The following is a 15,046-nucleotide window of genomic DNA, read 5'->3' as shown; positions in this document are numbered from 1 at the left end:
TCACTGATGACCTTATATTGCCTTTATTAAAAATTTCTTTTACTTGTCTAGTTATTTAGATAGATAGATAGATAGATAGATAGATAGATAGATAGATAGAATGTATCTCATGTCTTGTTTTCCCTCCAGTACCTTGGATAATATATATCTAATGAACTAAACTAAATTTAATTACTAATAAGCTCTTTTTTTCCAGTTTTACTGAAATGTAATTGACATACAGTACTGTATAAGTTTAAGGTGTACAGCATAATGAATTGACTTACATATATTGTGAAATGATTATCACAGTAAGTTTAGTTAATATCCATTGTCTCATATAAACACCACAAAAAAGAAAAATATTTTTTTCCTTGTGATGAGAACTCTTAGGATTTACTCTCTTGTCAACTTTCAAAGACACCATACAGCATTGTTAACTATAAACACTATGTTGTACATTACGTCCTCAGTACTTATTTATCTTATAACTGGAAGTTTGTACCTTTTGACCACCTTCATCCAATTCCCACCCCACTACTCCCCAGCCCTCACCTCTGGTAACCATGGATATGATCTCTTTTTCTATGAGTTTTTAAAACAATTCCATATATAAGTGAGATCATACAGTTTTTGTCTCTCTCTGTCTGGCTTATATCACTTACCATGATGCCCTCAAGGTCCATCCATGTTGTTGCAAATGGCAGAATTTCTTTCTCTTTTATGGCTGAATAATATTTTATTGTGCATGTAACTTCTTTGTGTATCAGTTGATTGATACTTAGGTTGCTTCTGTATCTTGGCTATTGTAAATTATGCAGCTATGAACATTGGGGTGCATGTACGTTTTCGAGTTAGTGTTTTCATTTTCTTCAAATATATACCCAGATGTGGAATTGCTGGATCATATGGTAGTTCTCTTTTTAATTTTTTGAGGAATCTCATACTGTTTTCTGTAGCGGCTGTACCAATTCACAATCCCACCAACAGTGCACAAAGGTTCCCTTTTCTCCACATCCTCCCAGCATTTGTTACATCTTGTCCTTTTGAGGCTGGTCATTCTGGGAGGTGTGAGGTGATATTTCATTGTGGTGTTGATTTGCATTTCCCTAATGATTAGTGATGTTGAGCACCTTTTCATGTACCTGTAGGCCATTCATATATCTTCTTTGGAAAAATTTATATTCAGGTCCTTTGCCCATTTTTTAATCGTATTATTTGGTTTTGTGTGGGGTTTTTTTTTTTTTTGCTACTGAGTTGTATGAGTTCTTTATTTTGGATATTAACTCTTTGTCCACATATATGATTTGCAAATATTTTTTTCCCATTCTGTAGTTTGTCTTTCATTTTTTTAATCATTTCTTTTGCTATGTAGAAGGTTCATAGTTTGATATAATATCACTTGTTTATTTATTTTGTTGCTTGTGTTTTAGATGTCATATCTAAAAAATCATTGCCAAGACCCATATCAAGGAACTCTCTTTCCTGTTTTCTTGTAGGAGTTTTATGGTTTCCAGTCTTACATTTAAGTCTTTAGTGCATTTTGAGTTAATTTTTGTGAATAGTGTATGTTAGGGCTCTAGTTTCCTTCTTTGACATGTGGATAACCTGCTTTCTTCAGCACCATTTATTGGAGAAACGTTCTTTTCTCCGTTGAGTATTCTGGCCTCCTCTGTGAAATATTAGTTGGCCATATATGCATGGGTTTATTTCAGGACTTTCAGTTCTGTTCCATTTGGCCTATGTGTCTCTTTTTATGCTGGTATCATACTGTTTTGATTACTGTAGCTAATGAGCTCTTTTAGTGTCAATTCAAGTTATTTCTCTCTTCGTTACTTGCCTTTTATTTTCCCAAAACTTATCTACTCTGATGTGTTTATTATGCTCATCAATTTATATTTTTGTATGTAGGTCTAGAATTATGATGAAGCTTGAAGTTCCTATTTTGGGTGTGTTTTAATAACTTTTTGTTTTGTTTGTTTTGCATTGACCTAACTAAAATGGAATCTAGTGGCAGAATTATTTTGACTGTGGGGTAGTCAGAACACAGTATAAATGATCTTTCTTGACATCATCTGAAATGAACTGTTGTCTATCTAGCGTTAGAAACCATATACTGATATTGTGATTTATTTCTTAAATTATTTTTTATTGTAGTATAATACATATAACATAAAACTTCCATCTTAACTGGTTTGTTTTTTTTTTTATGTTCCACATCACTTTTATTGCACAGTGGTTAGATAATAAAACAATCTTTTTTTAAAAGGATACTTATACCAAACAACCATGGGGAGTACGGGGATATACATTCCCAAATGCAAAGAGGAAAAAGGAGACAGTTAACATGACTTTTTCCAGAAGCCAGAATGAGCCCCAGAGTTTTGCCACAGTAAGACTAGTGGTACATACTTTGATATGGTCACATTTAGCCAGTTTATTGGTATAGTGTCAGCAGTTGGGGAAAAAAAGAACTACGCAATGGAGACCTTAATGCTCAAAGAACCATTAGGTGGCAGTAGGGACACAGGTATCTTTTTTTTTTTTATATACAGCAGGTTCTTATTAGTTATCCATTTTATACATATTAGTGTCTACATGTCAATCCCAATATCCCAATTCATCCCGCCATCACACACCCCGCCCCCACCGCTTTCCCCCTTGGGGTCCATACGTTTGTTTTGTACATCTGTGTCTCAATTTCTGCCCTGCAAAACCAGTTCATCTGTACCATTTTTCAAGGTTACATATATGCGTTAATATACGATATTTGTTTTTCTCTTTCTGACTTACTTCACTCTGTATGACAGTCTCTAGATTCATCCACGTCTCTACAAATGACCCAATTTTGTTCCTTTTTATGGCTGAGTAATATTCCATTGCATATATATACCACATCTTCTTTATCCATTCATCTGTCGATGGGCATTTAGGTTGCTTCCACGACCTGGCTATTCTAAATAGTGCTGCAATGAAAACTGGGGGAGCATGTGTCTTTTTGAATTATGGTTTTCTCTGGGTATATGCCCAGTAGTGGGATTGCTGGGTCATACAGTAATTCTAGTTTTAGTTTTTTAAGGAACCTCCATACTGTTCTCCATAGTGGCTGTATCAATTTACATTCCCACCAACAGTGCAAGAGGGTTCCCTTTTCTCCACACCCTCTCAAGCATTTGTTGTTTGTAGATTTTCTGATGGTGCCCATTCTAACTGGTGTGAGGTGATACCTCATTGTAGTTTTGATTTGCATTTCTCTAATGATTAGTGATGTTGAGCAGCTTTTCATGTTCTTCTTGGCCATCTGTATGTCTTCTTTGGAGAAATGTCTATTTACGTCTTCTGCCCATTTTTGGATTGGCTTGTTTGTTTTTTTAATATTGAGCTGCATGAGCTATTTATATATTTTGGAGATTAATCCTTTGTCCGTTAATTTGTTTGCAAATACTTTCTCCCATTCTGAGGGTTGTCTTTTCGTCTTGTTTATGGTTTCCTTTGCTGTGCAAAAGCTTTGGTTTCGTTAGGTCCCATTTGTTTATTTTTGTTTTTATTTCCATTACTCTAGGAGGTGGATCAAAAAAGATCTTGCTGTGATTTATGTCAAAGAGTGTTATTCCTGTGTTTTCCTCTAAGAGTTTTATAGTGTCCAATCTTACATTTAGGTCTCTAATCCATTTTGAGTTTATTTTTGTGTATGGTACTAGGGAGTGTTCTAATTTCATTCTTTTACATGTAGCTGTCCAGCTTTCCCAGCACCACTTACTGAAGAGACTGTCTTTTCTCTTGTATATCCTTGCCTCCTTTGTCATAGATGAGTTGAGCATAGGTGCGTGGGTTTATCTCTGGGCTTTCTATCCTGTTCCATTGATCTATATTTCTGCTTTTGTACCAGTACCATACTCTCTTGATTACTGTAGCTTTGTAGTATAGTCTGAAGTCAGGAAGTCTGATTGCTCCAGCTCCGTTTTTCTCCCTCAAGACTGCTTTGGCTATTTGGGGTCTTTTGTGTCTCCATACAAATTTTAAGATTTTTTTGTTCTAGTTCTGTAAAATATGCCATTGGTAATTTGCTAGGGATTGCATTGAATCTGTAGATTGCTTTGGGTAGTATACTCATTTTCACAATATTGATTCTTCCAATCCAAGAACATGGTATATCTCTCCATCTGTTGGTATCATCTTTAATTTCCTTAATCAGTGTCTTATAGTTTTCTGCATTCAGGTCTTTTGTCTCCCTAGGTAGGTTTATTCCTAGGTATTTTAATCTTTTTGTTGCAATGGTAAATGGGAGTGTTTCCTTAATTTCTCTTTCAGATTCTTCATCATTAGTGTATAGGAATGCAAGAGATTTCTGTGCAATAATTTTGTATCCTGCAACTTTACCAAATTCATTGATTAGCTCTAGTAGTTTTCTGGTGGCATCTTTAGGGTTCTCTATGTATAGTATCATGTCATCTGCAAACAGTGACAGTTTCACTTCTTCTTTTCCAATTTGTATTCCTTTTGTTTCTTTTTCTTCTCTGATTGCCGTGGCTAGGACTTCCAAAACTATGTTGAATAATAGTGGTGAGAGTGGACATCCTTGTCTCGTTCCTGATGTTAGAGGAAATGCTTTCAGTTTTTCACCATTGAGAATGATGTTTGTTGTGGGTTTGTCGTATGTGGCCTTTACTATGTTGAGGTAGGCTCCCTTTGTGCCCACTTTTTGGAGAGTTCTAATCATAAATCGGTGTTGAATTTTTCAAAAGCTTTTTCTGCATCTATTGAGATGATCATATGGTTTTTCTCCTTCAATTTGTTAATATGGTGTATCACATTGATTGCTTTGCCTATATTGAAGAATCCTTGCATCCCTGGGATAAATCCCACTTGCTCATGGTGTATGATCCTGTTAATGTGTTGTTGCATTCTGTTTGCTAGTATTTTGTTGAGGATTTTTGCATCTATATTCATCAGTGATATTGGTCTGTAATTTTCTTTTTTTGTGGTATCTTTGTCTGGTTTTGGCATCAGGGTGATTGTGGCCTCATAGAATGAGTTTGGGAGTGTTCCTTCCTCTGCAATTTTTTGAAAGAGTTTGAGAAGGATGGGTGTTAGCTCTTCTCTAAACGTTTGATAGAATTCACCTATGAAGCCATCTGGTTCTGGACTTTTGTTTGTTGGAAGATTTTTAATCACAGTTTCAATTTCATTACTTGTGATTGGTCTATTCATATTTTCTATTTCTTCGTGGTTCAGTCTTGGAAGGTTATACCTTTCTAAAAATTTGTCCATTTCTTCCAGGTTATCCATTTTATGGGCATAGAGTTGCTTGTAGTAGTCTCTTAGGATGCTTTGTATTTCTGCGGTGTCTGTTGTAACTTCTCCTTTTTCATTTCTAATTTTATTGATTTGAGTCCTCTCCCTCTTTTTCTTGATGAGTCTGGCTAATGGTTTATCAATTTTGTTTATCTTCTCCAAAAATGAGCTTTTAGTTTTATTGAGCTTTACTATTGTTTTCTTAGTTTCTATTTCATTTATTTCTCCTCTGATGTTTATGATTTCTTTCCTTCTGCTAACTTTGGGTTTTGTTTGTTCTTCTTTCTCTAGTTCCTTTAGGTGTAAGTTTAGATTGTTTATGTGAGATTTTTCTTGTTTCTTGAGGTAGGCTTGTATTGCTATAAACTTCCTTCTTAGAACTGCTTTTGCTGCATCCCATAGGTTTTGGATTGTCATGTTTTCATTGTCATTTGTCTATAGGTATTTTTTGATTTCCTCTTTGATTTCTTTAGTGATCTCTTGGTTATTTAATAACGTATTGTTTAGCCTCCTTGTGTTTGTAATTTTTACGTTTTTTTCCCCGTAATTGATTTCTAACCTTATAGCGTTGTGGTCAGAAAAGATGCTTGATACGATTTCAGTTTTCTTAAATTTACTGAGGCTTGATTTGTGACCCAAGATGTGATCTGTCATGGAGAATGTTCTATGTGCACCTGAGAAGAAAGTGTAATCTGCTGTTTTTGGATGGAATGTCCTATAAATATCAATTAAATCTCTCTGGTCTATTGTGTCATTTAAGGCTCATCTTAACCATTTTAAGTGTATAGTTCAGTGGTATTAAATACATTCACATTATTATGCACATCACCACCCTCCATCCCCTTAACTCTTTTCACCTGTAAAACTGAAACTACACCAATTAAACAACAACTCTCCAAAGCAATTTTATCAGTTTATTCTCTCCCTCCCTCAGTCCCTGGCAACCACTATTATGCTTTCTGTCATTATGATTTTGACTACTTTAAGTACTTAAGTGGAATCATATAGTATTTTTTGTGTGTGACTGGCTTATTTCATTATGCATAGTGTCTTCTAGGTTCATCCATGTAGTAGCATATTGTAGAATTTCCTGTTTCTTTTAAAAGGCTGAATAATATTCCACTGTGTATGTGTGTACTATATTGTGTGTGTGTGTGTGTGTGTGTGTGTGTGTTAAATGCTTTATATTGTTTAGAATTCCTTAGTGGATTTTAAAATAGGTTTAAAAGATACTTTAGTGATATTTTGGGAAATTGATTGGGGTTTTTGGATGGGCTAGGAGTACATTCTTTTTTTAAAAATTTTTTTACAGTAAGTCCTTGTTGGTTATCTATTTTAAGTATAGCAGTGTGTGTGTGTATTGCATTTGGTTTTCTTTTCATTGGTATGTTGTGTTTTCATTTTCATTCATCTCTAAGTATTTCTTACTTTCCCTTGTGATTTTTCTTTGTTTGTTTAAAAGTGCATTAATTTCCAGAATTTTGTGAATTCTCCAGATTTTTCTTTTTAAATCTGTTGAGACTTAATATGTGCCCCAATACAAGGAAATGTTCCATGTGCACTTGAGAAGAATGTATACTCTGTTGAAATTTGGTGGATTGTTCTGTATATGTCTGTTAGATGTAGTTAGTGTATTGTGTTGCTTAAGCCCACTATTCCCTTACTTATTTCCTTACTTATTATTGTGAAACTGTTTATTTCTCCCTTCAATTTTGTCAGATTTTGTTTCATATATTTTTATAGTTTGTCATTAGGTGTGTAAATGTTTGTAATTGTTATATCTTCTTGCTTTATTGAAACTTTTATTAATACATAATGTCCTTGTCTCTTGTAACCGTTTTTTATTTAGAGTTTGTCTGTCTGATATTATTATAGCCACTCTTGCTCTCTTTTGTTTACTATGTGCATGGAATATCTTTTTTCCATCCTTTTAGTTTCCACCTGTTTGTGTCTTTGGGTCTCAAGTGAATCTCTTGTTGATAACATATTGTTGGATCATATGTTTTTATTCATTCTGCCAATTTCTGTCTTTGAACTGGAGAATTTAAACCATTTACACTTGAAAGTAATTACTGAGGAGGGACTTATTCCTGTCATTGTGCTATTTGTTTTCTTTTTTCTTTTCTTTTTTTTTTTTTTTTTAAGGAAGGGGTCCAATAGAATCAGCCTACCATGAGGGTGGTGGACTGGTCCCTGAGGTACCTCATCAGGGCCGGGGTTGATTGCCTCTTCTGAAAAATTGTACACTCAGCAAGAGCCAGTGGGGGGATGTCTGTGTTGCTGATTTTTATTTATTTATTTATTTATTTATTTTTTTAAACATCTTTATTGGAGTATAATTGCTTTACAATGGTATGTTAGTTTCAGCTTCACAACAAAATGAATCAGTTATATATATACATATGTTCCCATATCTCTTCCCGCTTGCGTCTCCCTCCCTCCCACCCTCCCTATCCCACCCCTCCAGGCGGTCACAAAGCACCGAGCTGATCTCCCTGTGCTATGCGGCTGCTTCCCACTAGCTATCTACCTTACGTTTGGTAGTGTATATATGTCCATGCCTCTTTATCGCTTTGTCACCGTTTACCCTTCCCCCTCCCCCTAGCCTCAAGTCCATTCTCTAGTAAGTCTGTGTCTTTATTCCTGTTTCACCCCTAGGTTTTTCATGACATTTTTTTTTCTTAAATTCCATATATATGTGTTCGCATACGGTATTTGTCTCTCTCTTTCTGACTTACTTCACTCTGTATGACAGACTCTAGGTCTATCCACCTCATTACAAATAGCTCAATTTCGTCTCTTTTTATGGCTGAGTAATATTCCATTGTATATATGTGCCACATCTTCTTTATCCATTCATCCGATGATGGACACTTAGGTTGTTTCCATCTCTGGGCTATTGTAAATAGAGCTGCAATGAACATTTTGGTACATGACTCTTTTTGAATTATGGTTTTCTCAGGGTATATGCCCAGTAGTGGGATTGCTGGGTCATATGGTAGTTCTATTTGTAGCTTTTTAAGGAACCTCCATACTGTTCTCCACAGTGGCTGTATCAATTTACATTCCCACCAACAGTGTAAGAGGGTTCCCTTTTCTCCACACCCTCTCCAGCATTTATTGTTTCTAGATTTTTTGATGATGGCCATTCTGACTGGTGTGAGATGATATCTCATTGTAGTTTTGATTTGCATTTCTGTGCTATTTGTTTTCTATATGCCCTGTAGCTTTTTTGTTCCTTATTTCCTGCATTCAGGTCTTCTTTTGTTTTTAGTTGATTTTTTGTAGTGAAATGTTAAAATTTCTATCTTGTTTCCTTTTGTGTATATTTTATAGCTGTTTTCTTTGTGGGTACAATGGAGAAGACACTTAACATCCTAAAATTGTAACACTAATTTAAATTTATACCAGCTTACCTGCAATAACATACAAAGCCTGTACTCCTTTACAGCTCTGTCTCTACCTCCTCATTTGTTGATGTTCCACAATTACATCGTTATACATTGTGTGCCGCCCCAAACCATAAACTAATAATTATTTTAAATACATTAGCATATTAAATTATCTAGAAAATAAGACTTGGAGTTATAAACCAACATTGCATTGATACTAGTTTTTACACTAATAATTTTTTTCTTTAAATGTCATAGTCTCCTAAATCATGTTACAAATAAAAAGTGCAGTTTCCAACTATTTACAGTAATACTAGCTGTTTTAACTATGCATTTAACTTTATTGAGCTCTTTATTCCTCCATACAGCTTCGAGTTACCATCTAGTGTCCTTTCATTTCACCTTGCAGGGCTTCCTTAAGCATTTCTTGCATGACAGATCTAGTATCATGAACTTCCTCAGCTTTTGTTTATCTGAGAATGTCTTAATTTCTCCCTCACTTATGAAGGACAGTTTTGGTAGATATAGCAGTCTTTGTTGGCAGTTTTTTCTTTTAACACTTTGAACATATCAGTCCACTGTCTTCTGGCCTCCAAAGTTTCTGATGAGAAATCTGCTTAATCTTAGTTGAAGACCCCTTGTATTGATGATGATGATTTCTTGCTGCTTTCAAGATTCTCCCTTTGTCTTTATCTTTAAAGTTTGATTATAATGTGTCTTTTGAGCTTCTTTGAGTTCATCTTGGGTTTTTTTGAGCTTCTTGGATGTTTATATTCATGTCTTTCATCAGATTTGGGAGTTTTCAGCTGTTATTCATTCAAGTATCTTCTCTGCCCCTTTCTCTCTCTCCTCCTTCTGAGATTCCTAGAAGGATGTATATATTAAGTGTATATTGGTCCACTTGATGGTGCTCCACAGATCCCTTAGGTTCTGTTCACTTTTCTTCAATCTTTTTTCTTTCTGTCCTTCAGGCAATAATTTCCTATTTCCTTGTCCTGTTTTTCAAGTTCACTGATTCTCTCTTCTGCCTTTGAATCCCTCTAGTGAATTTTTTATTGTAATTATTGGTCTTATTAGCTATGAAATTTCTTTTTCATTTCCTTTTAGGTTTTTTATTTCTTTATTGATATTTCCATTTTGTTCACACATTGCTTTCTTGGCTTTTCCCACAACTTTCTTTAGTTCTTTGTGCATCTTAGAGATGGTTATTTTAAAGTTTTTTCATCCAGTAGATCTGCCATTAGGTCTTTTTCAGGAGCAGTTTCTGTTGATTCATTTTTTTCTTTGAATGAGCAATACTTTGCCGTTTCTTTGTATGATTTGTGATTTTTTTTTTGTTGAACACTGGGCATTTGAATCTAATAATGTGGTAACTCTGTAAGTCAGATTCCCCCTGTTCCCCTGGGCTTGCTGGGTTTGTTGTTGTTGTTGTTACTGATTGTTTTTTATTGTTGGCTGTTTCTGTACTGAGGATCAGTCTGAGGTGTAAACAAAGTCTTCTCTGTTCTTTCTGAGCCTTTCCCTTGTTGTGCCCATTTACTTTCTAACTTCCCTCATGTATACAGTTTTTTTTTTTAACATTCTTATCTTTAATGTCTGGCTTCCAAAAGAGGAAGGTGTGAAAAATGAAGGGGGGAGGGTTCTGGTCCTTTATATCCCCTGGAAGTCACTTCAGTCAGAATAAGAGGGGCTTGCAACAGTCGGGGGAGGTATAATAATAATGGCTGTTCGCCTGTTTGTCTGCCCCTCTGATCAGAAGCAGCAATCAGTGATCGGAGCACAGTTCCCTGATATTTGAAGGATAGGGTACTTTTTCCCCAGTCTGACTCCCATAAGCAATGTGTAAGCTGCTCTAGGAACATGTACACAGCTTCCTGCCAAGTGGGTAGGGGTGGGAGATGGGCAGCTGCTACTGTGTGAAGAGCTGAATTTAACCTCAGTTTTACCACCCATGTCTTCCTCGGAAGGGACAAGACTTCAGCAGAGTCCAGAGTTCCACAATAGTTAAATCAGACATTATGCCAGTGTAATTTTTTGTGTAGGTTGGGAGACAGATTGCTAGTGCTTCCTATTCTGCTGTCTTCCCAGAATCCTCTCCCCTTAAATGATTCGTATACTTTCAATTTAAATTCCTTAAGATATATAACTCAGACTTATAAAAACCAGGTTTTTTAAAAAAGTAGATTATGCATGCACATGTCAGAAATTCAAAAGGCATTGGAATAGGTACAGTGTCTTCTAAGTTATCCCTATTGAGACAGCCTCTTCTATCATTTTTTTCCCCATAGGTTATATCCCTCCAGAGATAGTGTGTTCATATATATGCATAAAGGTATATATACCCATGCTTCCCTCTTCCCTTTTGTTTTTGACACAACTGGCAGTATATTTATGGGGAATGACCTTCAGGACTTGCCAGGAGAAAAATTAGGATACATTATGCAGTATATTTAGACTGTTCTTATTCTTTTAAATGATTTCTTAGTATTCCATGGTTCTAGATAGTGCATAATTTACTTGATGGACGTTTAGGTTGTTTTCAATCATTTGCCACTAACGGCAACCATATCTTAGCATTCGTTGCTCATGTGTGTATCTGTAGATTAAGTTCCTACAGGTGAAGGTGCTTGGTGAAAGGGATATGTGGTACATTTTGATAAATATTGCCAAATTACTCTCTAAAGAGGTCGTGGCAGTGTACAACACATTAGATGTTGGAATGCCACTGCTCTTACAGATGAAAAATACCACTAATTAATATATATCTTGTGACTTCTGTAAACCTACTGCTGTTTGCTGCTACGTCAGTCACAAAAACCGTAAGTTTTTTGATAAACTTGTGATAAGTACAGTTTTCTTATTTCCTCCTTCACCTCCCACCCAACTAAAATATACAACAGTAAAATATATTAGCTCAAACTTTACTCTTTCCAAGTTACTGCTTACTGCAGGCTCCATGAAGCCAAGAACTTTTGTCTGTTCTGTTCATTGATAGATCTAGTGTCACTTGAGCAGTGCTTGGCATTTATCATAGAATAAATTTTTGAGTAAACTAATGCATTGTAGTTAAATAATAGTTTTCCCTCATTTATTTAGTTTTCCTCTTTTCATCAAAAGTATTTTTAGAAAGTAAGATAATCAGCCTTGGGCTTTTTATGGGATCATTTACTCATTAATGAACTATTGCAGTATTGTTGAAGTAATAATTATTGCTGTTTGGAGTTGTTTTCTTTTCAGTTATTTCAATAAATTCTTAGGTTACAGGAGGCAGGGTATTTTTAACTTCTGAAGTAGAGTCCTTTTCTATGTTTCTGTGTAATATATTTGCTTATGTGTGTTCACACTTCTCACTTCCAGTTGGACTTTTTTCTTCTGTGTTTCTTATATAGATTGCTTAAGGAATAGTTACAGGACAAAACCTTCTAGCTCTGTCTTAATATAGTATGAAATATAATTTTGGAATGGAATAAACCTAGAGGCTTTGTCTTACCTAAGATTTAAAAAGTAGCCATCATTTCCTCTTTAATCCTCCTCACATAAGTTCATTATGCATAGCAAGATTGAAAGTGTTTCTTTTCTTAAGACAGGTTAAATTTAGCACTTTCTCTTGAGATAATCTGCCAATTGGTGCTTATATTCAGTCATCTAAAATGCTGTATGTCCTTTAAGAAAGTAATAAAAGATTTCTAATTCTTTTTAAAGGCGGGATCCACGGCACCATTGTTCATTGACCAGCCAGAAGAACCTGAGACAAATGCAACAGATGGCATAGAATTATTCGAAGACAGTCAGCTAACCAGTCGCTCTAAAGCAATAGCTTCAAAAACCAAAGAGATTGAACAGGTGAGAATCCAGTCTGCTTAAAGTATAAAATCTTTTGTTCCTGTCATTTTGTACACAGTAGTTACAGTAAATATTTATTGAATAAATATTTCATTTTGTCTTTTTCCATTTGTGACCCTGAAATTACAATGTAAAAAATTCTAAAAAATGTTTGATTTGATTTCACAGTAATTTTGATCAGTTTGGTCCTCCACCCCTGCTTACCTTTTTTTCTCTTTTTAATAAAAAGCAAGCTTCTATTTTAGAGAATATTAATATTCTAGTTAGTGTGGAGCAATTAAAGAACTATTAAACTTAGAGATGGGTTGAAAAATATTAAATATACCAATATAATAGCAAATGTTAGTTTTGAATACTGGGATTACAGATGTTTCTTGATGGTTTTCATTATACTTTTAAGTATTTTTCAAATATTAAAGAAAAAATAAAGGATAGGTATTTAAATCTAATTTTAATGGTGTCATTTTGAAAAGTCAGGGTCTTGTTTTTAATAGATTGAATAGATTGCTTAAGGAATAGTTATAGGACAAAACCTTCTATCTGTATCTTAATACAGTGTGAAATGTAATTTTGGAATAGAATAAGCCTAGAGGCTTTGTCTTACCTAAGATTTAAAAAGTAGCCATCATTTCCTCTTTAATCCTCCTCGCATATGCTCATTATGCATAGAAAAGTTGAAAGTGTTTCAATATGGAAATATTACCTGCTTTATAGGGTATTATCACTTTATGAGAATTAAATGAAATGTGAAAGGGCTTTCTAAAATGTGACATGTTGTACAGCTGTTTGTTTTTGATGTTGTTACTCTCTAGTGCCTTGAGTAAATGTCATTATATTGTTATATAATCTTCTAAAAACTGTTGGAAATTAAGAACAAAATTAAACCTTTTCTCAAGGCGCTGTCCATTTCCACATCAATTAAAATCTATTTCCCTTGGTTAAGTAGAAGATCTTATTTAAATCCTAGATATGATTGTGCAGCTTATATAGGAAAACGGTGACTGAGAAAATCCGGTTTAATTTGGTGATGTGAAAGGCAGATTGGTGCCTTTCAAGATATCAATTAAATGGGAGTAAATAAATGGTTTGCTCACTAGGTGTATCTTCCAGTACGAATATGAATATCATTGCCCTATATAAAATTACTGTCTTTTTACTCTGACTTATTTTTCTTTGTAGCTTTTTTTTTTCCCTACCATTTGACATATGTTTGCTTGCCTCCCTTCCATATGGAAGCTTCATGAGAGCAAGGACTTTGTTTTGTTTACTGCTTTATCTTCATTACCCAGAGTAGCGATTGGCATGTAGTGGGCTCACAAGAAATATGTGTTGTATGAATAGTCACTGAGTCACTTGAAATCAGAGTGTGTCTTAACCTGACCACTTAACAGAGTGCCTAGGCCCAGCACTTAGTAAGTGCTTGATAAGTGATTGTTAAGTGAATGAATTATTTAATGTTATTTTTCTTTTTCACCTAAATTGCAGCTCTTTAAAGGAGAGGTTTTCTTAAGAATATAACTGGTAGAAAAACTTGACTGACTCCCCTATTGGGAGGGAGTATTTTGGGTTGTTATTTATTAATATTTTTGTACTGTCTCCTCTTGTTATTAGTCATAGGTGATCTATTTGATCTTGAAAAGGTGGGTTACCAGTCAGAGGTAGAGCCTAGCTTAGCAGCACACACATAAAATTATTTAGTATGAAACCAGCGTTTGTATACTTTACAGACACCCATATATGTTTGACCTGTAAGTATGACTGTATTTCTGTTTTCATCTGTCCATTGTTCAAACACATGAAAAATCTGATACTAAAGTATATTGAACAAGGAAAGATGAACTAAAGAAAGAAAAATAACTCTAAAAGGTCATTACTGTATTCTGATGTACTAGAGAAGTAAAGCCATTATAAAATAGAGAACTTAATGATGTTAAATATTGGAATGTAACTACTGTGTTGCTAGGGTACTTTGGTTTTCATATATTGACAAGAAAATCAAGCCAGAATTCCTCAAAATGTCACAAAGCTAGTAAATAATGACATGTAATTATTTTATAAATCATGTCTTAATGTTACAGTGATTTTTGAAAATGAAAAAATTAGGTTTAAGGGGATTCTCTCCAACATTTGCACATTTTATTTTTAGAGATTAAATACCAGATGGATAGGAATATTATAAAGGTTTGAGAAAGCTAGATGGTAGTTATTATACAGCTGTCTAGTAATTTATATTTTTCCATATGCTTGAAATGTTGCATGATTTAAAAAATGAATAATAGCCCCCCCAAAAAGAGCCTGCATAGATGAGGCCAACAAATCAAACTTAGAATAACGTAGGAATGTAAATATTGGTGTTATAGCCAAGTTGCTTTTTCTCCCTGTTATGTCAAGTGCAATATGTTCAGATATCTTATAAATTTCCACATGTTTTTTGAGGGTTTATATAAATTAGGTCCTTCAGCCCTTGAATCCAAAGAAAGTCATTAACTTGAGGCAGTATTACAATATGTAATAAACTAAATCTTCAGGCCAAAATT

The 15,046-nt window shown here is 34.5% G+C and overlaps 1 protein-coding gene across 11 annotated transcripts in view; it reads left to right on the top strand.

The window, feature by feature from the left end:
- The window catches only part of PPHLN1 (periphilin 1), a 140,104-nt gene that overhangs the window by 81,783 nt on the left and 43,275 nt on the right, over positions 1 to 15,046 (top strand). For all 11 annotated transcript variants that reach the window (XM_027093480.1, XM_027093479.1, XM_027093475.1 and 8 more), the window contains one exon: positions 12,369 to 12,509. In XM_027093480.1, the coding sequence (XP_026949281.1) occupies positions 12,369 to 12,509 (141 nt within the window). The remainder of the gene's footprint in view (positions 1 to 12,368; positions 12,510 to 15,046) is intronic.

This window comes from Aethalodelphis obliquidens, unplaced genomic scaffold (assembly GCF_003676395.1).
Source record: "Aethalodelphis obliquidens isolate GAN/ISIS:26980383/991018 unplaced genomic scaffold, ASM367639v1 scaffold84, whole genome shotgun sequence".
NCBI classification, from domain to species: Eukaryota; Metazoa; Chordata; class Mammalia; order Artiodactyla; family Delphinidae; genus Aethalodelphis; species Aethalodelphis obliquidens.
Note: the sequence above shows the minus strand (reverse complement) of the source record. Positions and strands in the feature narration are given on the sequence as shown.